The 25,311-nt window shown below is 46.7% G+C and overlaps 1 protein-coding gene across 1 annotated transcript in view; it reads right to left on the bottom strand.

Moving 5' to 3' along the window:
• Sh3rf3 (SH3 domain containing ring finger 3) overlaps positions 1 to 25,311 on the bottom strand; it is a 314,320-nt gene that overhangs the window by 35,033 nt on the left and 253,976 nt on the right. The window contains exons 6-7 of the mRNA XM_021175059.2: positions 16,148 to 16,318; positions 12,868 to 13,124 (exon numbers count right to left, since the gene is read on the bottom strand). Of these exons, the coding sequence (XP_021030718.1) occupies positions 12,868 to 13,124; positions 16,148 to 16,318 (428 nt within the window). The remainder of the gene's footprint in view (positions 1 to 12,867; positions 13,125 to 16,147; positions 16,319 to 25,311) is intronic.

The following is a 25,311-nucleotide window of genomic DNA, read 5'->3' as shown; positions in this document are numbered from 1 at the left end:
TTCCTTTCTTTCTTTCTTTCTTTCTTTCTTTCTTTCTTTCTTTCTTTCTTTCTTTCTTTCTTTCTTTCTTTCTTTCTTTCTTTCTTTCTTTCTTTCTGGTGTGTGTTCTTACTCCTTGCTTTGGAAGACCCTTCCTTGCTGCCCTCCACCACCCCTGTCTGTCTACCTCTGTCTGATTTTTTTCAACCTACTGCTTACCTTTTATGTGTTAGTTTCTCTCTTCTACTTTGAAATCTTTGCTGGTTTTGTTTTGTGTTGTTTATTGTTTTTTTGAGACAAGGTTTCTTGGTGTAGCCCTGGTTGTACTAGAACTCATTCTATAGACCAGCTTGGCCTTGAACTCAGAGATCTGCCTGCCTCTGCCTCCCAAGCGCTGTGATTAAATGCCAGGCTGTGCTTTGACATTTTAATGAGGCAGGTTCACCTCTGTCTATTCTCTCCTGTCCCTGTGCCCTCCCTGGGTCTTCCAGTTAGCACTGTGGCTCTTTTTTGTCTAGTAATTTCTTCCCAATGGAAACATTCACTCCTGGGAGACTTGTTTTTCTATTATTTTGTTTACTCAAGAAGTAAACAAATCTTTAAGGGCCTGGAAGCTGAAGCTTACATGGTTTCTAAGGCCCCACTGGTAGGTTGCATGGTAGGGGGAAAAGAGACTCTCTGACTGACTGCAACTTGAGCAGGGAGCTTCAAGCATTCATGCTCCTGTGTGCTTCTGTGAAGCAGCTGCTGTGGAGCCATTCATGTCCCTGTAAGTCCTCGCCTGTGCTCGTGTGCCCAGTAAGGTGGTTTGCTTGCCAAGTTTACCTCTGGACTGCGGGTCTACCGCTGGTGTTTGACTCTTAGGGTTGGAAAAGAGGGGCAGGGAGTTCAAGAGAAGGGCAGTGAATCCAAGTGCCCCGCAGGAGGCGGGCACAGTGGTACTTGCTGTTAATCCCAGCACGGGTGAGCCAGAGCCCAGCCTGGTCTATACAGGGAGTTCCAGGCCTGCCAGGGCAAAACAGTTAGACCCTAACTCAGCAAACCAGACAGTCCCACCAAACAATCAAAACCTGGAGGAGAAGACAGCTGTATGAGGTGGGTCTGAAATAGTTTAAGATCTGCCTAGGGACAACATGGCATGTTTGTTCTTTTATGGTCAGGTTTTAGAGTAGGGAGGGACAAAGTATGGTGGCCAGAGAGAATGGGCTGGTTCAAGGTCAGCTGATATCATCTAACAAGACTAACTAGGAAGTGATCCAGTCTATGCATGTTCCGTCCAGATGCTTTTCCATCAAAGAGTTTTCATCCATTCCTAGTTGGGTCCACAGCTCATGGGTTACACATATATGTAACCAGCCCTTCAGATATATATCTTTGTACACTGATTTTGTATCTTTGAAATGCTGAATTCATTTTTGAGTTGTAGATGTGTGTGTATTCCTTAGGGCTTTCCATATATGAGCTCTTTATGTCTACAACTAGGAAGTTTCCCCCTTCCTTTCCAGTCTATTCACCTCCCCACTCTGCCCCAGAGAGGTGCTTCCTCCTGATCCGAGGAAAACCTTCTCTCTCACCATCAAGTGTGAGGGCATCTGTGTTCTTACAGAGAACTTTCATTAAACAAGCTCACGGCTATCCTTCATTCTCTAAAGTTCCTTAAACAAGAAGTAGATACTGGGTTCTGAGAAATACTTTTGTTTTTTGAGACAATCACATTATTTTGTTCATTACCAAGATGAAGTGCCTAAGTTGTTTAATGTTAATCAAGTCATGCACTCCTGGTATCACCACATGTGGGACACTACCTTCCCATTCGTTGCCAAATTCAATATGGTCTGTGATTTTATTGTCTTATAATTTTTTTTATTAAAGTAATGTTGGATTTATGGAAAGAGACATGAAGTATTTTCCCCTTTATCAATTTTCTAAGAAAGTCCAGAAATTGTTTTATTAATGCCCCCATTGTTTTATATTTATATGTAAATGCAATTTCTTCCTTGATTATTTTATATAATCTACCAATGAACTAACATATCCCCAGAACATTCTTTGTGGGTGTTTTAAAACTAGAAACTCGGTTTCTTTTATAGATATGGGCCTATTCAAGTTACTTCTTGTTGAATACATGCAATGATTTGTATCTTTACAAGCTATTTGAATATGTCCATTGTATTGACTGAACAGTCTATTGATTGAACTTATTCACATAAAGATTTTGCAATAATTTCTTAATATCTGATAGACTCTTAAATACTACTACTTAAACAAAAATTTCTGGGGATATTGAGTTTCATTTTTGCTCCTTTTACTTAGTTCAGGTGGCCAGAGGTTTATCAATTTGATTATTATCTTCTCAAAGGACCCCTGTGGTGGTTTGAATATACTTGGCCTATGGGAAGTGGCACTAGTCGGAGGTGTGGCCTTGTTGGAGGAAGTGTGTCACAGTGTAGGTGGGCTTTGAGGTCTCCGTTCCGCCCGAGTGTGGAAGACAGGTCTCCTCCTGGCTGCCTTCAGATCAAGATGTAGACCTCTCAGGCTCTTCTCCAGCACCCTGTCTGCCTGCACACTGCCATGCTTCCTGCCATGATGATCATGGACTGAACTTCTGAACCTGTAAGCCAGCCCGCACTAAACGTTTGGCTTTGTAAGAGTTGCCTTGGTCATGGTATCTGTTCACAGCAATGGAACCCAAGTACAACTGTCATTTAGCTTAGTTAATTTTCCTGCCACTTCTCTGCTTCACTCTACAGATTTCTTTCCACTTCCCAGTGGTCCTTTATTCCATCTAGCCTAAGGCTATTAGCTTGATATATGGAAGATGTGTAAATTCCCTCTCAAAGACGGCATTGGCTGAATTTTACAAATCTTGTTATGTTGTGCTCTTCTTTACTAATCTCAAAATGTTTTCAATCCTTATTTCCTCTTTGATCCGCTAATTATTTTGAAGTCTATTATTACATTTTCAAACAATTATTTGTGATACTGATTTCCAATTCAGCCCCTCTGTGGTTAGGAATGTAGTCTGTCAAGTCCCTTTACATGGACTGAGGTTTATATATTATGGCCCAGACTAGGGGTTAACATGAAAATGTTCTGTGTATAGTTGAAAATAATGTTTATTTTATGTTGATGCGTAGGGTATTCCCTAAATGCTAAATAAATCAAGTGGTTATGGTTGTATTAATGATCTATACTGTTAACAAGAGTTGATAAAATCGCAACCTAACCTTTGTGGATTTCTCTATTTCTCTCAGCAGCTTTATCTGTTGTTGCTTATGTATTTTTGAAGCTTTATAATTTGGCACATTAATATTTAGAATTGCTATACCACCTTACTGGGCTCTGTCTTTGCCATTTTATAGTTGCCCTTACCCCCAGCAAGTCCTGGTTATACATTCTCCTGTCGGACATGAGTAGATCAATTTTCTTTTGATTAACATTAATATTAGCATGGTGCATTTCGTGACTGACAGAATCTATATTTGTACCTTGTTCCACTAGCTCTAATTAACTTAATAATTTCCAAATCATTGCCCTTGGTTCTCTCCTGGCCGTTTTGAAACGTGAAGAAAAGCAAAACATTGGAGCTGCCCCATGTGTATTCTCCTCACTTCTGTTTCTGCTCTCAGAGGAGACAGGAGTATGGAGCCATGATGGACAGATCTGAATCTCACTCTTTGGCAGCTGAGGGTGGGGCTTCCTGATGCCAGTCACCAAACACTTCTGAACCTCATTTTCTTCTTTATAAAATAGGGACCATGGAAGTAATTACAGTGAGGCTACCATCTGCGCGAGATGGGTATCTCCACTCATGCGCCCGTGTGCACCGATTCACCCACAAGCAACTGCAGCACAGTTGTAGCTATGCAGTATCCATGCCACAAGTGGCTGAACGCATGGATAGGTCCTGCCCTCCCCATCCAGTCCAGACCGTGACTTTCAGGTGGGAAAGTGCATCTCTCCTTCATAGCACAAGCTGCTGCTGATTTGTTTGCTTGCTTTTAAGAAAATCTGAGACCCCCAGTGCCAGCTCTCTATGGGTCTGTTTAGACCACTTACTTTTAACGGGATGATCTGTGTGATTAGGTTTAAGCCTGACACTCACTGTTCTATGCCTTTCCTCTTTTACCTACGTATTCTTTATTTCTACCTTGCTTTGGGACTGACGATTTTTCCATATGGATTGCCTCCTTTACTGTAATGCTCTGTTCCCACGTGCCATGGCTGCTTGCCTCTCTATACCACGGCCTCTGAGCAGCCACGGCACAGCTCTTCCAAGACAACAGAAGAGCCTCCAGTGCACACAGCGCTTCCCTTTCTCTCCTTGGCTTTTGTCTTTGTATTATAGATTTTAATTTTATATAAGCTCAAATTCCATAACCGTATTATTTTGATTGATTATGTTTAAACTCTCAGTTGTACTTGAAAGACATTTCAATGCTGGGCAAACGCCTTGTACTTAAGTCTATGGCCTTCCTTCCCACTTTGGGTGCTTTTCCTTACTTTGCAAAGTGGATCTCTATACTTTCAACTTCTTTTAAGCAAGCTTTGAACAATTCTCATAGTGTGGTGCTGTCCCTAACAATATGTGTGTCACTGCATCTTAATGTTTTTTTTTTTTTAACTTTGTTTTCACTTTCTTAAAGAGATAATTTTTGCTGGATATAGCAACCCAGATTGACTGACGAACACCATTTGTTTCCCTTCTCTCAGCCCTCTCAGATGGCCTCTTGACACAATACCTACTCACCTTTAGTGCTCCCAACGTATCATTTCATTCATCATTGATTTTAAACAATTTGGTTATGATTTGCCTTACTGTAGTTTTTTTCTTTTTTTAAATAAATATGTCTCTTCTGTTTTAGAGTGTACCAACTGCTTTTAAGGTCTGAATTTGTAATTTTCATCAAATTTAAAGCAACTTTGGTCATTTTTCTTTACATTATATTTCCATCCTGCCTGCTTGCCCTTTGAGAGCTTGAATTATACATAGATTGGGTATTTAAGGTGGTTCCATTGTTCATTGATGCTCTGTTAATTTTATAATTTCATGTTCTTGGAGAATTTTATGGGTGAATACTGTATTTACATCATTTTATATAATGTCACTCCTCCCTATCTCCCTATTCCTCCTCCAGCTCATGCCTCCTCTCAAATTATCACTGCTTCCTCTGTAATTCTCTCTCTCTCTCTCTCTCTCTCTCTCTGTGTGTGTGTGTGCGTATGAGAGAGAGAGTGCGTGAGAGAGAGAGAGAGAGAGAGAGAGAGAGAGATCCATTTAGCAGTTGCCCAAGTTGAGATTTAACCTGTCAGGAGCCTTATCCCCAGAGATTTCTCTCAGTAGCCCTTAATTTCCTACTCTTCACCCAGGGGTGTGGCCTTGTCACTGTGCAGGTTTGTGTGGGCAGTCACAGTGCTGAGATTCATAGCTGCAGCCTCTCCATCATATATTCAGGACACTTTCCAGCAGCAGGGGTCCTGATCCTCTGGCTCTTAGGATCTTTCCACCCTATCTTCAGCAGTTCCCTGAGCTGTGGGGGTGGAAGTGGTGCCTTAGATTTACATAATAAGTGGGGTCAGTCACTTCATAACTTCATTTTACATATACACTCATATATATGTATAGACACGTGTATGTGTGTAGACGTATCTAATACTATGTATGTATTTTGAAGCAAGCTTATAAAATACTGTGTCCCTATGGCTTTCTCAAACATTCTTATTGTAATTTACTTCTCTTCCGTCCCTCACCCCTGGCTTGCACCCAATTGTGGGTTTCCCATTTCCCCTCTCACAGCATAATGTCCTGCTAATCCCCTCTCTAGGGCTCCTCTTCCCACCATGGTCTCCTTCTGGTTTCCTGGTCTCTGTGGTTACTCCAGGCCATGTCCTCATCTAAGGATTTGGAACCAGACACCACAGATGAGAGAGAAATGCTGTGTTTATTTTTCTGGGGGCTGAGTTACCTCACTCAACATAATATTTTCTAGTTCTATCTATCTTCGAATTTCATGATTTCGTTCTATAGAGTTCTATTGCATATATGCACCACGTTCTCTTCATCTGTTCACCCGCTGACGACGTTTAGGTAGCGTCTGTTTCCTGGCTATTGTGAAAAGGGCAGCAATGAGGACGGCTGAGCAAGTGGAGTGGCAGGGCAAGCTCTTTGGATGTATATGCCGAGGAGTGGTGTAGCTGAGGCATATGGGAAACACTGACAGCTCACTGAGAGTCTTTCATGCGCATTTCCAGAGTACGTGGACTTAGCTTCCCATCCTGCCCACAGGGCGTGAGCTCCCCTTTCCCATGTCGTCTCCGACATTTGTTATTGGTTGTTTTCTTAATTGCAGCTATTCTGGCTGGAGTAAGGGGAAGAAGTTTTAATTTGCATTTCCCTAATTGCTCTGTTTGTTGAACACTATTAAGATATTCCAGCGGCTTGCTTATTCATTCATTCATTCATTTGAGAATTCTCTATTAAGATCCATGCCCATTTTGACTTGGGTTGTCTGTCTTATTGGCTCTTTAGTTTTTGTATGTTTTGGGATGTGAATCCGCTGTCAGACGCACTGTCGGGAGTGATGCTCTCCTGCTCCATCGGCTTCCATATCACCTGGCTGTTTTCTCTGTGGCTTGAACAAAACCTCTTTTATCTGATTCAGTTTTTGTAGTTTCTATGGCAACACCTTCAATTCATTAATATCTTTCTTTGGTGCTGCCCAATTCCATTGCCCTGTCTTTGTTCCAGTTTCAACTTTATGAATGTCTAGAATATAGCTCGATCTGTTTCAACGTCTTCAAATGCCCAATTTTTAAATGCCTGTTTGATTGGCTGGTTGTGGGCTGTAACCTCTGGGCTATATCCTCTAGGTTGTATCCTCCTCTGGGCTGTGTCCTCTGGGTTGTATCCTCCAGGTTGTGTCCTCCGGGCTATATCCTCCAGGCTATATCCTCTGGGCTGTATCCTCCTCTGGGCTGTATCCTCCTCTAGGCTGTATCCTCCTCTAGGCTGTGTCCTCTGGGTTGTATCCTCTGGGTTGTGTTCTCTGGGCTGTATCCTCTAGGTTGTATCCTCTGGGTTTTATCCTCTGGGTTGTATTCTCTGGCCTATATCCTCTGGGATGTATCCTCTGGACTGTGTCCTCTAGGCTATATCCTCCAGGCTGTATCCTCTGGGCTGTTTATGTAGCTAGTGGTTTTTTGTTTTTGGTTTTGGTTTTTTGCATAGCCAATATGCTGGTTTCCATGTTTTTAAAGGTAAGGTATTTCTTCATACCAATGAGTTGAGTTTTGTCGTGTCATCCTTTTAAATGAATTGGAAGCAGTCTGAGCCTTTTGATCTTTGCTTTCCCTGTGTATTAGAACTGAAGCCATGCTCCGTTCCCATAGAGGCCAAGTCCATTGGCCTCGAAAATGTGTGGAACATTATTCTTCTTCAGTCTGACTGGGAAAGTGGGCACCATTCCTGTATGTGCATATTGTGGGCACGGTCAGTGCCAGTCCTTTCTTCCCTCCTTGTCTTGGCACTGGGCAATGTGTTCAGACCCACATGCTCATTATTTCAGTGGCACCCAGGGCTTTCTCTGAGCAGCTCTTTCCTCTCTGGACCTCCAATCTGTAACTCCAGCCATTGCAAGCATGCCCCGTGATGCTCTGTTTGGCTGCTCTCCTATGCCACAGACACTTCCCTCAAGACTTCATTAGACAACCAACTGTCCTTGGTTGTCTAAGTCTAGTGTCTCAGAAGCTGCTGCCATATATATCTGTCTGAGGTTTTGGTAGTTTTGAGTGGGAGGGTAAATCCCATCTCTTTCTAATCTGCATTTGCTAATTAAAACCCTTTATTCTCCCTCTCCACTCCCCAGCCCCCCAGATGAAACCCTGACCTCCCTGATGGCCTGAGACCATCCTTGTGGGATATGCCTGCTTGTCTCTCTGCCTACTTCAGCCTATCTTGGTTCTTCTGCATGGACTTCGCTCACTTCCGGAACACCTGCCTCATGGCTCTTCACGTGCCTTCTGTCTAGACAGCCTGCTCCAACCTTGCATGCTGGGTTCCACTGGTCCATCAGACTTGATGTTTGCCTCTGCGGAGGCACTGTTCCATCCACACCGGGCTGCTCCTCTCACATCTCAGCTCCACAACAAACGTCATCTCTCTTCATGTTTCCTTAGCAGTCCACCTATGCCTCTATGATGCGCTTTCAAATGACTGCAGGCTAAGGTTACAAGACATAGCCTGGAAGTTTTGCTAATGTAAGTAAAACCAAATATTCACGAAAGACTTGTGGGTAGTTATAGGAGTCTCTGGCTCACTAGAGTCGGACTTAGGGGCTCAATGACAGGGTGTGGCCTAGGAATGGCGTTGCCCTGTGGGAGCATGGGAGCTGTTTTCAGGGCCCTGCATTTGCCCTGGCTAGTTCTGCTGAACACCTGCCTACCCCACCTGCCTACACTGCACCTACCTGCCTTGGGAAGGGATGCTGACCTCTTGAAAACATTTCCTGCTCCTTTCCTGCCCTGGTTCCTGTCCTCTGGGTTTGAATGAACGGGTCATCTCTCTTCATGTTTCCTTAGCAGCCCACCTATGCCTCTATGATGTGCTTTCAAATGACTGCAGGCACTTGTTTTCTGCCTTGTCCTCTAACTGCCCAGGAACAGGGTCTCTGGAGTCCTCTCTGCACCTCTGATCCCTGTGGTGCCCTGCGTCTATACTCAGTTCTTTCCTTGGTGTTGATGGTTGTTGGTTTGCTTTCTGTGATCCGTTTTTGATGAACAGATGTCTGTATCGGGCTCTGCTTCCGCCAGCGTATAAAGGACATGGGCACTATACAGGGGTGCTGTGCCCTTGCAAAACGGGGGTACGTTAAGTAGAACTAATCATATCAAACTCTATGGCCGATGCAATTAAGCCTTTGTCAAACTGCCTGCCTTGAGCTGAGCTGAGAACACTGTGGGAACGCCCCGATCCCCCCCCCCCAACGCAGGGCTAGGAGCTGCTGAAATGGGCAATTACGGCAGTGAACAATCCATTACTTGTACTGTCAACAGTGTTTTTCTCTCTAAACGCAGAATAAAGTGGAGAATGCTGTGGGAACCCAGTGGCATTTGATGTACTGATAGGCCATGGGTAGGAGCCATTCTTTAACCTGACCATGACAACAGCACAATGGCACAGGGACAAGCGTTAGGTCACAGCACTGGGGCAGCCACTTAGCCATCCCACATCTCACTCTCCTCACATGTAAAATTAAACCAGCAGAAGAGAATGCTTGTCACAGTGCCATAGTTGCTATGGTGACGGACTGTGCATGGTGTTGCACTGCCCCGAGCCAAACCCATTTCTTTTGATACTGCTTGTCATGGCGGGCAGGAGTGATGACTGGCAGGGCTTCACTTTCTGTTTGAACTGGGAAAGCTTTAGTGAGGCTTGGTGTGGAAAGGCCATTATGCTGGCAGTTAACCCAAGGCTGCTGTGCCAACAGGGCTGCTCAGCTTAGACGGGCGTGTGTGGCATGCTGGCTGGGCTGAGTGGTTGAGGAGATGCTCATAACCAGAAGTATGGGAGTATCCTTTACCTCAGCATTTTCGAGTTCAACATCTTGGCAAGCTGCCGACCGGTCTGGACAACTAAGCTGGAAATGATTAGCCAGACACCACAGCTGCATCTCTAACCTGAGGGCACCAAGGGATAGCAGCATAACACCTTACACAGTCGCATGGGTGTGGCTGGTTGGAGGATGGGAGACAGGGATGAGGGATGAGGGAAGAGGGTCCAGGACCGCTATGCTTCCAGGTCACAGCAGGCTAAGGTTACAAGACATAGCCTGGAAGTCTTGCTAATGTAAGTAAAACCAAATATTCACACAAGACTTGTGGGTAGTTAAAGGAGTCGCTGGCTCACTAGAGTTGGACTTAGGGGCTCACTGACAGGGGGTGCCTAGAAAGCATTGCTTGGTGCTAGTTCTGTTTTTTTTTTTTTTTTTTTTCAAGAACTTACTTCTGGACTTTCACTGATGCTGGTGGATAGCAGGTGCCTGAGTCCACCCTATTTATGCTCACTGATGGTGTTACACACTGGGTACCAGAGTCTGCTGTGCACTCACTGATGACATTTGGCACCTCTGATGGTGAGCAAGACTTCTGTCCTATTGTCTCTGAAAAGCTGAATGTTTCAACCATTTCTCCGTTCACTCCCCAAACGGTCTACACGACTCCTTGTGTATTCCCTTCCCAGGGGAAGCACACACAGGGACATGTATTTCCAGACCTGGTTCAAGGGCATCTTGCCTACTGAAAGAGAAGCCTGGGCCTGTGAAACTGCCTTCAGTCATACATGGGGTATATTTGTGAGACAGAAAGCAATAGGAGGAGACAGAGGGAAGGCGGGAGGGAAGGTGGGAGGGAGGGAGACAGAGAGAGAGAGAGAGACAGAGAGAGAAAGACAGAGAGAGAGACAAAGAGAGAGACAGAGACTTAGAGACACAGAGAGAGAGATTCTTAGTATAGGCTATCACTTTCACAGCAGGATATCGTTCCAAGACAGCTAGCATACCCAGGGCTCACCACACTCATTGCCTGTCTCAAAGTCTCAGCCTCTGAAGCTGGCTTGCCATCTCTCCATAAGCCACTTCCTCTGGGCTGGGCATGACACCATCATCCTCTCAAGGTGACCCGTTTCAGAATCTGACTTGGGTCCTCCAGATCCTTAAGTCCATCTCTGGAGTTCCAATCTCAGATGGAACTATTGTGCCTTGTGAGTTGCTCATTGCCCTCTGCCCACGGTGCAGGATCAGACCCCCCGAGGCTGCTTACCCTCTCTGGCTGGTTCCTGTTATAGGCGCGAGGTGTATACCAGCTCTTTCCTTGAGCTGTGGAGGTCTTTGGTAAGATGTTACACTCCTGCTTTAAAGTGCTTCAGAGTACAGAGGTATGCCCCTACACGGCCCTAAGATTCCCCACTTCTTAGAACCTTCATTAATGATCACTGTTGTCTTTTCCCTTCCCATGTGTTAGACACTCCTGACTTCCATAGAAGAGCTAGGAGGTGTTGAGTACATCACTAGCATCTACACAATCATCCTAGGCAGTGAGCACAACCAATCTTCCCAATTTACAGATGGAGAAGCTGAGGCGCTAGTGATGTTGGGAGCCTCAGCATTTGAGCACAGGTCTATCTGCTGTTCAAGCCTCTGCTTTCACCAGGCTGTTGTGTGCTCCGCTTGGACAAAGCTGCAGTTGTCTTCTCTTACAAGGGGCTCTCCCAAAATCACCTCTGTTTACCTCAAACCACACAGCTAGTACTAAACTCCATATATTCTGTTTTTCCTATATAACCATACATGCTTATAATACCCTTTAACTTATAAAGTAGGCATGCTGTGGAAACAACAATAGCAAGTAATAATGAAATTCAACAGTTATAACAACTACTGCGGTACGTTATATGGATGTGGTTCTCTATCCATCTCCCTATCCTTCTCACTATACTATGCTTGCCCTGCTGGTTGACCGTGGATATCTGCAACCACACGGAAGGGAAGAAAATGTGTGTGCGGTCATCTGCATGAAGATTTGCTCTCCCACATCATCCATGGCTACTTTCCTCCTTTCTTTCACACTAAGCATATCCTTTCTCCTTCTACTCTTTGAGTTACTTGGCTGTTCATCCCGGCTTTGGCTCATTCTCAGGACTTTCCCCTGCCCCTACTTTCCCCCATATGTCCAACCATGACCTTGCCCCTCCCAGTACCCTGAGCCATCCCTCCAAGATGGCATCGATTTTCCAAGGGAGTTTGTGAATCTGTCTGTCAGTCAGTCAGTGAGTGAGTGAGGACCCAAGAGTAGGGATGGCACTCTGTCCATTGAGTAGGCATCAATGCCATGCTCTCAGAACAATCCACATCAAATTCAGACCTGCCCACTCTCTTTGCCTCATGTAAGCCTCCACTTGCCATATGAGTGTGAGGGCAGGATATCTGTTCTGAGTTTCAGGTCCAATGGGTGGGTGCATGGACCACACACACACACAGTCCCATCAATCATGACTGGAGAACATATAAGCAGAGAGTGGTATGTATGGTCTTACATCCAGGAAGCTGCTTTCTGGGGGCCCTCGACTGTGCCATGGTTTGGCTAGCTCATATACAAATGCTGTATCTTTGCTCCAAAGAATTCATGTTTTCTCCCTCATCTGCACTTTGAGGAGGAGTTTCTTGGATAGTAGGGAATGGAGGGAAGAAAAACATGGGCTACACCTTCTCCCTTTGGGTTATTTTCACTGCGCAATGGTAATGTCAATGGCACTGTGGGGCCATGTGGATGTGAACTCTTAAGGGAGTCTTGCTATTAAGTAATTCTTACTGGCTCTCTGCTAGGCTTCCAGACAGTCATTATTTTCTGTCTTTAAGGTCTACCCATGGTTTCTTTTCATCTCATACTACCCAAGAGCAGATTGGCTTGTCATTGTGTTTCATTAGGATGCTACTCTCAATATATTTTAGAAAAGAGCTTCTCTGGTTGGTACTTTTCATTCAACTTCTCCTGACAGATACTGTCCATGTCCAGGAGAAGATACTCCCACATCACTAGGAAAGTTATTGGGAGAAACTTTGCCAATCTTGCTCATCCTTGGTGTCTTGCATGCCACAGACGATGGGCATGGGTCTGTAAATCCTCCATGCCCCTTCAACTGCCAGTACAGGGCACCAGAAGGCAGGTGCCCATGCTGGAGATCAGAAGATTCCGGAAGATACCGGAAGCAAACCTGACTTCCCCCACATGCTGGCTGGTGAGAGACCTAGCCCAGAACAGACCTCATGATTTACACCCCAGCAGCCCCTAGTTGATTCCTATCAGGGAAAATCCCTGGGAGTTTTGTGTCCATACCTGTTGGGATGGGGGTGTCCCCGGCCTGGCTGGCTGTTGGTTGAGCTGAGTGCCGAAGGCAGCTGCCGGTTGGTAGGGAGGTGGCTGGGTGCTGCATGTGATCCTGTAGTGTGGTGAGAGGCAGGGCAGACCTGGCGGCAGTGGCTGGGCTGCTCAGACTTCCACCTCCAGGGTGCATAATGGTGGCCATGCCCTTGGCCAGTGGAGACCCTCCAAGGACATTATTCCAAGGTAACCCAGTCCCTCCTCCAGGAACCCTAGTGGAACAAAAGCAGAAAATCAAGTCAGTGAGTGGGCTCAGGTAAAAGCAGGTCATGTGCTATGCATGGCAAAACCCAGGTCTGATCTACAGGCTCTGAGAGGTGAGTGTCAAGGGCTCCATGGATGTAGGACCATGAAAGGCTGCCTGGTCCCCGGTTGTGCACAGGCTTGAAATCCCGGTAACTCTGCAGGGACAGTAGGTGTTTTGCCATGCTCCTGGACACCAGGCTTCTGGCACGAGGCCACAGCTCTCCATAGGTCTGTGGCTATCAGTCATGTAAGGGCAATGCCCCAAGCCCCTCCACAGGTAGAGGATGTGACCTGTGTCACATAGCCCCAAGACAGATCTCCATTTTAATGGGGTACCTAAAGGCCTGGAGACTTAGCCAATAAACTCCCCTTCCCAGACACTCCTCCCTGCAAACGGTATTTAACCTCAGGCCCACCCTGAGAAAGTGGGGTATGGTTTTATTCATCTACTTTCCCCCATGACAATAAATGTCTTAAAACCATGGACTGCCTCTTTTCCTGGGATCCACTGTGGGGAGCAATGGAGAAGGCTTTCTCCTAAAGAGCTGTCACCTAATCTCCTGCAGAAGGCCTTTCAGCATTCCCAGCTATGGCCTCCACCAAGCCAAGCCACTGCTGACTAGCCAAGGACTCTCTCCTCCCCAAGGGACCCAGTAGGAGCTCTCCCCTCTTTTCCCCTTTGGCCCTTGGCTAGATCCAGCCCCCACACCCCCACTCCATTCTCAACTCTTCTGTGGCTCCCAGTGGCACCTGGGTGCCCAAGAGCCTGAGAACCAGACAGCCCCGAACCCCCAAGCCAGCTCTGGCAGTCCCCGGGACCTCCAAATAGCACTCCCCCAACCCTGGGGCGGGGTCCCATAGCCTAACACCCACCTGGCGCCAGGGTTGGGGTGAGCGCAATCACACTCCTGCATCCCACCTCCCAGAGTAGCCCGAGCCTTGTGGTGGAGGGGAGGCAGGACACCCAAACCTTACACATGGAGGTCCTAAAACACTAGCAAGGTACTACTTTAAAGAATGCCCTAAGGTCATGTTGACCAGCCAGGTAGCCTTTGTTGTGCTTGGTTTTTCCTAACCAAGAGCTATGTGCTTCTAACCACCATTAGAAAGCATGGTGGACTCGGCTATGTCTCACAAGACTGATACTTCTGGAGCATGGTGGGGCATGATGCTGGCTCCTCCTAGATACACCTCCATCCTCTTTCTTCAAGCCACCGAATAAAGGCCCAGGCAGCACCATCATCACTCCCTGAAAGCATCAGGCACTTTCAGTTTTCTACCTGAGACAGATGCTTCCTCCCCAAAGCTCCCAGATGAAGCCACTCTGCACAGGATGAGCACAGCAGCTTGGAAAATGACTTTTAACTCTCTATGAATGCATTTGCCTTAGCTCTGAGGATGGTGTCTGGGATTGAGAAGCTTCTGTGGGTTGTGTTAAGGGGGATTAAAATGTGCCGGGAGGTAAAGTCCAATCCCTAGTCCTTTAGAATTCCTCTTTTGTGACAGGGGAAGGCACGGTTGGAGAAGAGGGGAGGCCCGACATGAGGAGAGTGATTCTGCCCAATGCCTACCCTTCCTGGGCCAGGCGCACTCTTACCTCCCCACTGTGGCTTGGATGGGGACTTCTGAAGGGAAGAGAACCACAGAAATCAGAGGAGTGTCTGTGTATCAGCTATGGGGGAAAAGAAAGGGCCTTCCAGGAAAGAGGTCACTGGTACCAGGGTCTCTCCTCAGCCTCAGAGCTATCTGAGATGTGCCTCCATTGAACGAGTGGTCCTACCAATGGGCCAGTCTTCATCATGCATCTTTAAGAACCACTGCTGTGACCCCATGCTCAATTGTTATAAACCAAGTATGTGTGTCCTCCTGGGCACTTTCTGAAGCTGCCAGCATAGGCAGGAGGATGGCAACTGACACAAGACAAGAAGATGTTACATCTTCTTCAGCGTCTTCTTCCAAAGACACTAAAATGGTTTGTTTACATGGCCGCTAGTATTGATGCCAGCTGTTTTAAGGGGCTCCTGTGAGTGACACTCCAACAGCTATGCACTGGACCTCACAGCACAGCAGAAAATCCAACAACACTGGGCTTTCCCTTCAGTGAATTTTTAAAATTGTTCTTATTTTATAAAATATTAGGTAATCGAGATTTGTAAAAAATGCTCCAAAGTACAAGGAGGGGAATTTTAAGAAGTTACTCATAATGCTTTCAGTCATTAACAGTTGTTACTTTAAGGTATGTATCACTTTCCTTTATGTGTGTTTTACACACACACATATCCACACATTTGTTTGCTGTGTTCATACCACAAATACATATGTGATGTAGATATGTCATACATGTGAATATGCTATACTCACATGGTACAAATGCATATATACATGCTATGCCTATACTGCATATACATACATGTGCATTATACCTATATCATGCACACACATGCAGACACACTCCACATACTCATATGCATATCACATACTATAGACATAGCAAACTCTACATACATGCACATATTGTGTACATGTGAGTGCACAGACCAATGTGGAGGACACATATTTTTATGCTTATACATATAGCATAACTATACTATAAGCATGTAACTGCCCCATGCTCACTTCATACACATACATAGACGAGTACCTATATGAGTATGCATACTCGATACCATCCACCACACACTGCACATACATGCACACCCACTGGCCTTGGTTACAAGCACATGTCTTGAAGATCTTGCTCTCTGATGACCTTTCCACCTCTGTTCAGGGACAGCTACTGCTGTCCTTAGTCCAACTCTTGCTGCCATGTTTATTCCCTGGGTAGCCAATGCTCCCTGGGAAAGCCCAGTGAACCAAGCTTGGCAGAGGAGTCACTCCTCAGAAGAACTCAAATGTCTCCACTGCCTCAGGACTGAGTGTTACCAGGGACCAGCACATAGCATGAGCTCTAGGCCATATTCCCCTCTTGTTCAGGTGGCTAGGCCCTCACCTGGAGACGGGCGTCACGTAGTTCCCAGGGAATACCCCCGAGACGCCTGTTTTTAGTGAGGCTCCCTTGAACCAGCCATCCTGGCACTTCTCGAGCACACGGTACATCTCCCCCTTGCGTAGCTCCAGCTCGTCATTCTTCTGGGGCTTGTATGCATAGAGAGCCAGGTACCTGTGGACGGAGGATGAGGACAGGCTCAGTGGATATTAGGAATGACAGGGGAGGCACAGGGCAGACCGAGCTCATCTTTAGACGAACCCCTACCTGCAGACTAGCTGGTATCTGCAGGGAGCTGTCATTCAGAGCTCACATACCCTTTACCTGACTCAATCTTACCACAAACACATGAGGTGGAGGGAGGAACGGGTGTGTTCCTAATGCTTGTGGATTTGTGATGGTCCCACTGAATGGCCAGACAATATATGGGCGGAGTGAGGGGCTTTTTATTTTCTGTCACAGAAGGACCTAGTGATTTTTTTTCCCTTTCTCTATGATTTCCATAGTCAGGTATCTAAGCAAGAGGAAATCTGGGGTATAGTTGAGTAAGCTGGCTGGGTCTGGGCTGTTCTAGTCTATCTGGGTCCAGGCTGTTCCAGTCTAGCTGGGTCTGGGCTGTTCCAGTCTAGCTGAGCCTGGTTTTCTGCTTAGCCTGAGCTGGAAGAGAATCCGCTGAGCTCCCTTCCATAAGAAGGAGTGGCCTCAGTGGTACAATATTCATACCCTTACTAATTATTTCATATCTCCTTTTCTTGTAAGCCTCATTTGCAGACAAGGCTGAAAAGACTTCAGCCCTTTTTGGGGGACATACTGAGAATGCATGAATCTCTTCCTGGCAGTACTAGTGAGCATGGGATAACATGGCAGAGGGACCCCCTTCCTTCTGGAGTCTAGGGACCATCTGGGCTTGACTGTTAGAGAAATCTGCACATCAGATATTTACTCAGAAGATCCGTTTCTAGAGATCAGTTCTATAGAAGAGGCCAGAAGCGCCGTCTCAAGAACTATGAACTGAGATGTGGGCTCCAGGGTCCTGCTGATTCCGTCCCAGTGCTGCAGGTCCCTAGCAGCTCCTATAGTACACTATCTGGGGCTGCTTGATTCCCAGACATCCCCCAGCACCCTCCTGACTCTGGGAAGGGATTTCGCAGGAAGTGGAAACAGAAGCAGTATGGTTCACTAGAATTCATGGAAGGGCAGAGGCCCCAAGAAAGAGTCCAGAACAGAGTCTTTTGGAGACCAAAGGCTTCCCTGCCTCCCAATCACATCTGCCTTCCCTTTGTAACCTGCAAATCTGCAGGACTTCTGTATCTACTCAGTCAGGGCTCAGCATCCTGTTTATACACCTCTACCCTCAGGATGGAAGCCGGATGTATGGTTCACTTTGTGAAAAGCCAAACACCAGTGTCTGGGAAACCCAGGGCATCTGAGGGCAAGCAGCCACCAGGAGAGGACCCTGCTACCCAGGGACATGGAGATCCAGTGTCGACCCTATGCCTATGCGACAGAAGAGAAAACCAGGGTATGATTCTTGTCTTTGATGGCCAGAGGGGAAATGTTACCAACAGGTCAGATGCAGGAGGACTGCATGTCCACACTGTGCTGGCTAGTTTTACGTCAGCTTAACACAAACTAGAGCTATCTGAAAGGAGGGAGCCTGGATAGAAAAACATGCCGCCATATGATCAGGCTGTAGGGCATTTTCTTAGAGACAAATACCACTGTGGGTGGTGCCATTCCTGGGCTGGTGGTCCTGGGTTCTATAGGAAAGCAGGCTGAGCAAGCCATGAGGAGCAAGCCAGGAAGGACCACTCCTCCATGTTGTTGTCCCCACTTGCTTTTGATGAATTGTGATTAGTGAAATAAGCCCTTTCCTCCACAAGTTGCTTTTGGTCATGGAGTTTTTAGCACAGGAACAGTAATCCTAATTGAGACGCATGCCAAGACATTTTATATATATTTATATATACACATGCACACACACACATTTCTCTCTCTCTCTCTCTCTCTCTCTCTCTCTCTCTCACACACACACACACACACACACATGGGGGAAGGGTAATACATAACAGGTGCTGAGGGAGCAGACAGGAGCTCGTGTGAGAATGACATGCATGTCATGGGAACCTGCTGTGATGGAAACATGAAGCGCCAGTCCTGGTTAAGCTTCCTTCTTCAGTCCCTTTATAAGATCAGAACAGTTTAGGACGTTGGCCACAGCAGAATGCTAAGAGAGGCAACTGATGGCTCCCTGGGGCTGTGTGGTTCTCTAGACAGCTCCAACCCCACCAGGTTTACCTATGCCCTCGGTGGTAACAGGGAAGTGGCCCAGTGGCTCACCAACCACCTACAGTGGGGTAGAGTCCAGGCCACTATTCTCTACTGAAAAAGTCTTGGGAAGCCATTTCTGTTTCATTGCTAGTCTTGAGCAGGGTTTGGTGGGTACAGAGGTGACTCATGGCCCCATAACCTGTTCCTTGCAAGAGAATAGTCTACTGACTGGCCCAAATATCTGGTTGTCTGCAGGGTACACCTGCATAGAGCATGGACTCCCAGGGCTCTGTGCTGTGTGCGCACAGTGGCCTCAAGTCACTGGACATGAAATGTCTCTGTGAGAAAGTGTCTCGCAACTCCCTAGGCACTGCTGTAGGCCTCTTCCTAGGTTTTGCTTGCGGGTCGGGAAATGCTTTTGCACAGGGGTTATTCCATCCACAAAGGTGCTCAGACTGGGAAACTGCCTGGAGAAGGGTCTCGCAGTGTCAGTTTTCTTCTTCCTCACTTTTCTCTTGGCCTTCTTTCCTAATTCCTATATTGTCGGAGGGAATCTGAGCAGCTGCGTTCTCTTGGCACCGAGAACTCTCTTAGCGATGCAGCTGCTCATGACCTTAGGTCATGCTCACCCATGAGGGAGCTGAGTCCAGCTGCAGGGGACTTGTTTTCAAAGGGGCCTAGAAGGGGGGAAGCCAACCTCGCCATGGGGACATGCTTCTGGGGTTCCTGGAAAACATCACCAGGACTCCTGCCTCAGGACCATTTTACTAATGTCTGTATGTAGCTTCCATCCCTTCCCACTACACTGTGTGTTCCAATAAGGCAAGAGTTTTAACTGGTGGTTCAACGCTTTCTCCTCAGTACCAGGCATCTGGTATATTCTCACAAATGGAGTCCTGGTTTGGAGTCTACCTACTATTAAGATTCCTCTGCACATGTGTGCTGTGTGGTGAGCTTGTGCCTATGTTGGAGTGCAGAGCTATGGACAAGACCAGCTCCACCGCTAAGTGCTGCTTGGCTGCTTCCTGCACCAGGATGGCGCCCTCTCTAGGCACTTAACTGCTGAGTAGAGACGCGCGGCAGACAAGAGTCCAGCAGCTCACGGCTGTTCAAGTCTGAGCATGGTGAATGGGATTCAGATCGCATTGCTTATATCTGGGAAGTCGCTTACTGCATTGTGAATAGTGAGCAGCTGTGATAGATGCCCGCCAATCTCAGAAGGGTCTGGCAGCCCTTCTCAGGGCCTCCAAGGAACAGCTGTGGAACGGTCAGATGCCGTTTCATTTTGGGGATTATCTTTAACTCAGAAATTTAGGATCCCTATGTGACTTAATGGGACAAGGACTTTGCACTTAGGTCTTAGCATAAAAGGGGGAGTTTGCATCTTTCCCTACAAACACTGAAAGTGAAGGTGTCTTATCAGTGGCTTCAAGTCATCTTCAGGCTTTTACAATTAGAGGACTCTTTCAACATCCGGTGTTTACCTAAAACACATGTGTGGCTCCTAATGAGAGAAACAAGTAGGAAAAAGGAAAGCTAAAAGATGGGCATGGCTGCCCACCTGCTGTCCTGTTTGCCTACCTGGCCCTGAGCCTGTAGTCACCACCATGGAACAGAGACCCGGCTCCATGCCGACTCTCTCACTGACTTCAGTACAGAAGCTGCCGGGAGACGCATCATCTAGGTTCTCAGATATATAGATTTGTATTTCATGCTGCATTAAGCCTCAGCACATAGGGTGCCCTCTCTTCTTAGGAGTGGGATGCCCAAGGAGATATATGTATTGCATGCGCAGTGATAGGGACAGCGCTGAGGTGCTGATGCCTGGTAGGAGAGATGTGTCCTTTCCAGGCGCTGCTGGGCTGAGGACCCACGTGCCTCACTTCTCATCGCACAGACACCAGCTCTGGCTCTGAGGACTTATCAGGTGTCTGTCCTGCGGAAATATTGCCGCACCATAAGGTGAGACAGGGTAAGGGAAGAGGGCAGGGACCCAGTGTCTGCTGTGTCACACAGACTCACATAAGTTCTATATGGGCCCAAACATTTCACCCCGGGAGAAACTGAGGTTGAAAAGGTCTGAGAATTTGCCATTGTTCCTGCATGTTCAGAGTCAAGGACAGGTCTGTGACTTAGAGACATAGTATGGCCTAAAGATGGGTCCAGACACCATGAGAGTGTCAAGCCTGAGAGAGCACAGCATGGGGTAAGCCTAGCTCCAGAGTCAGGGATGGCCCTTGCCAACCTCAAGGTTCACTGAGTAGGGGAGTGCCATTTAGATTGTAGCAGAGCACTGGCATGATTAGCCTTTCAGTCTTTTAAAAGACTTGTTTTTAAATGACTTTTAAGACTGTGCATGAGTGCGTGTGTGCATGTGTGTGTGTGTGTGTGTGTGTGTGTGTGTGTGTGTGTGTCAGTGTCTCCTGCTGCTGGGGTTCAGGCAAGTTTTGAGCCACCCAACAGGAGTGCTGGAAGGCAAACTTAGCTCCTCTGCAGGAGCCATTCCCCGTTAGGCTCTAAGCCATCTCTCCAGGCCCTTGACCTTTCCATCTTTCTTGTAAATGTGCTTTGCTTGATGAGAGCTTGCCTGGGATCCAGTCTTCCCTATGAGGCTTACAAGTAAGCACTGCCAGGTGAACCAGGCTTCACGGTTCACTCCGGAGCTGGGTCTACACCGTGCCATGCTCTTCCAAAACAATCCTGTAAAAAAGAATCCTTTCTCCTCTTTCCTTTCTGGGTGTCTCAGAGCTGTGACAAAAGCAGGTGGCCATGCTAGGTGGCTTCCTGTGTGAGGTGCTGCTGTATTTAGCAGGCACTTAAGCAGTGGGATGCTGGCTGGAGGGGGAGGGGCTTGCTACTAAGTTTCCGCTTTCCTTTGTGACTCAGAAAGCATCCACGGAACACACAAAGCAATGTGTACAGAGAACAGTCCTAGCAATCTCCCTCAGAACTGTTAGAGGCCCAGTGTCAGCTCTCACTTCTGCACCCAGTGTCCCAAGGCAAAGCTCAGGCTGGCCAGGCCGGCAGCTGTGATGACTCTGTGTGCATCCATGTGTGACTCAGTGGCGCATGCTCTGCTCGCCCGTCATTACATCTTTGGCAAGTTCTTAGCTGGCAGCTGTCTGCAGATTTTCCTTAGATTCTAATCATGATTCAGACTCTTCCGGGGCCCCATGCCCGTCACATCCCTTCTCTGCCAGATGCTAGCTTGCTCACATTTCTCCAATGCTGAGTGAAAGATTTGTTCCCGTTGCTCCTGCAAGGGGTCCCGTGTCCACTCTCTTCCTTGTTAGCCCCTCCCAGGTACAGGATGTGGAGATGTGCGCCCACCTATCAACTACTGTGTTCAAAGGATGGCACCAGGAGGAGAACTCGGAGCCTCGGGTGGTGGACACAACCTGTGTAGGTGCTCCCTTTGTACCCTCAGATGGGACCAGCCCTAGGGAGTCTAAGCTGCCCACTTCCTGCACTGTACACTTCCAGATTCCTAGTGACAGCCATTGAGGTGTCTCCTTTTACTGGTCCTTCACACTTGCATCACCCAGCTACCCCGCCTGGTCTGTGCAGGTGAATATTCCTTACAATGCACATGTGCCCAGAATCTGGTATAGAATCTAGGGATACCCAGGTGCCCATGTGGATGGCATGGTTCTTACCCTCCTGGCTCTCACTTTCTACCTGCTTCAGAAGGCTTTGGAAGCTTGACATAGGCCTTCATAGAGTCCTCAAGGCAGTCACTGCCCGGCCCCCCACCCCCATATCCAGATCGGCTGAGCCACCACCATGTTTAGATTCAAATGTGCAAAAGCTGAAACTAAGAGAGGAGACTATAGGAAAGACTGATGCACTACTAACCCATGGCCTGCATGCGGCTTTCGTGCTAGTTAGAAAAGGTGCCTCCTGATACACAAGGACTATGGATCAGAGTCTATTGGGAAACACTGTCCTCTAGACGTAACACAGCCATTCCATTACCATCTTGATTTTAGGAGCTGGAAACCACTGCAAAGCAAAGTCTGTGGACAGCCCCTTGAAGAAGGAGGGGGTGATAAGGTCATTATCACCTCACCTAAGGTCCAGCCACCCCCTCCCTCCTGCTCCCCTTATCAGTCTGTAAGTCTGCATCAAAGGCTTGCAGGTCCAAGGAGATGCCAGAGTATGCACTCAGTAGAAAGTTAACAAAGAGGCCGGTTCAAGCGCTTTCGGGAGTTCATCACTGTTGCTGGGATACAACTTTCTGACAGTGTAGTTCTTTGTGGGGAGCAAACCACACCCCACTCCTATGAGTAATCCCTTGCTCCCGCTCCTCTAGGTCCAATAAACTAATGTTCACTAGCCCTGACTTGGGCGACATTTTTCCTTTGGTTTGTTGGTTGCCCTATGGTGAGTGAACGGATGCTTCATCATGTCTCCCTTTGGAGCTATTTCATCAATGATCCACACACGAGCTTCTTCTGGGCCCTTGTCTGGAGTTCCAACGCCATAAATCCTGGACACACTTGGTACACTGCTGCTGCAGTCATTTTTGTAAATATAAATTATCTCATCTTCAGATTTAGAGTTTTGAACATGACTTACAGCTACCCTGACAGGAAGAGCAGTCAGTTACCGAACTATATCAGAAAGTGTGTAAATATACCACATTTTCTGTATCCATTCCTCTGTTGAGGGACATCTGGGTTCTTTCCAGCTTCTGGCTATTGTAAATAAGGCTACGATGAACATAGTGGACCATGTGTCCTTATTACAACTTGGAATATCTCTGGGTATATGCCCAGGAGTGGTATTGCTGGATCTTCTGGTAGTACTATGTCCAATTTTCTGAGGAACCACCAAACTGATTTCCAGAATGGTTGTACAAGCTTGCAATCCTACCAGCAATGGAGGAGTGTTCCTCTTACTCCACATCCTCGCCAGCATTTGCTGTCACCTGAGTTTTTGACAATTCTTTGTTTAGCTCTGTACCCCATTTTTTAATAGGGTTATTTGGTTGTGTGGAGTCTAACTTATTGAGTTCTTTGTATATATTGGATATTAGCCCCCTATCTGATTTAGGATTGGTAGAGATCTTTTCTCAATCTGTTGGTTGTCGTTTTTGTCTTATTGACAATGTTCTTTGCTTTACAGAAGCTTTGCAATTTTATGAGGTCCCATTTGTCGATTCTTGATCTTACAGCACAAGCCATTGCTATGGAATTTTTCTTCTGTGCCCATATCTTCAAGGCTCTTCCCCACTTTTTCCTCTATAAGTTTCAGTGTCTCTGGTTTTATATGGAGTTCCTTGGTCCACTCAGACTTGAGCTTTGTACAAGGAGATAAAAATGGATCAATTCTCATTCTTCTACATGCTAACCTCTAGTTGAGCCAGCACCATTTGTTTAAAATGCTATCTTTTTTTCCACTGGATGGTTTTAGCTCCTTTGTCAAAGGTCAAGTGACAATTACACAAGGGAGTACTATGCAGTTATTAAAAATAATGAATTTATGAAATTCCTAGACAAGTGGATGGATCTGGAGGATATCATCCTAAGTGAGGTAACCTAATTACAAAAGAACACACATGATATGCACTCACTGATAAGTGGATATTAGCCCAGAAACAGAATACCCAAGATACAATTAGCAAAACACATGAAACTCAAGAAGAAGAAAGACCAAAGTGTGGATACTTTGATCCTTCTTAGAAGGGGGAACAAAATACCCATGGAAGGAGTTATAGAGACAAACTTCAGAGCAGAGACTAAAGAATGTCCATTCAGAAAGTGCCCCACCTGGGGATCCATCCCATAAACAACCACCAAACCCAGACACTATTGTAGTTGTCAACAAGATTTTGCTGACAAGAGCCTGATATAGCTGTTTCCTGAGAGGCTCTGCCAGTGCCTGGCAAATACAGAAGTGTATGCTCACAATCATCCATTGGACAGAGCACAGGGTCCCCAATGAAGGAGCTAGAGAAAGTACCCAAGGAGCTGAAGGGATTTGCAGCCCCATAGAAAGAACAACAATATGAACTAACCAGTACCCCCAGAGCTCCCTGGGACTAAACCACCAATGAAAGAAAACACATGGTGGAACTCGTAGCTCTAGCTGCATATGCAGCAGAGGATGGCCTAGTCGGTCATCAATGAGAGGAGAGGCCCTTGGTCCTGTGAAGGTTCTATGCCCCAGTATAGGGGACTGCCAGGGCCAGGAAGCAGGAGTGGGAGAGTTGGGGAGCAGAGTGGGAGGGGATGGGGGATTTTTGGAGGGGAAACTAGGAAAGGGGATAACATTTACTAGGAAATGTAAATAAAGAAAATATCTAATTAAAAAAAGAAAAAAAGAAAAAAGAAAGTACGGATTGGTCAGGCTACACACACCTGCTCAGTAAACTCATCTTCTGTTCATTAGCACACAACATAGAATTTCAACCATGAGGTTTTCAAATTGGGCGATGAATGTCGTTGTAACATGTATGCCATTTGTAAGCATGTCTCTGCTGCTCAGTACACGGCCATGGATGCACACTCTGACATTTTCTCTGGCCTCTTAGGAGGTATGAATTGGTCTACTGCTCACAATGTCTCTATATTGCCTGTCAACTCCCCCCTATCCAAGTCGGTTAGTTACTTCCGGGTATTATCGGATAATCAAGTCTCACTTCGGGCTACACAGATGAGTCTCAAGCTCAGTAGGGGCAATGTGACCTGGGGTGAGGGAGGGAGTAAGGAGAGGCCATGTTGCAGATCCTAGTGACTGTTTCTGTGGTAGAGAGGGCTAGGAAGGGAGAAGGGCCCTTTGTGTTTAGTGTCTACAACTGAGACTCTAAGAATATATTTGGATGTTTCCTGACTCCCAGGTCTCAGACACATAGAAGTCATTTCTGGTAGCTGGCCTAACATAATAATTGAGAG

The sequence above is a fragment of the Mus caroli genome, chromosome 10 (assembly GCF_900094665.2).
Source record: "Mus caroli chromosome 10, CAROLI_EIJ_v1.1, whole genome shotgun sequence".
Classification (NCBI taxonomy): Eukaryota; Metazoa; Chordata; class Mammalia; order Rodentia; family Muridae; genus Mus; species Mus caroli.
This window is presented reverse-complemented; position numbering and strand designations above follow the sequence as displayed.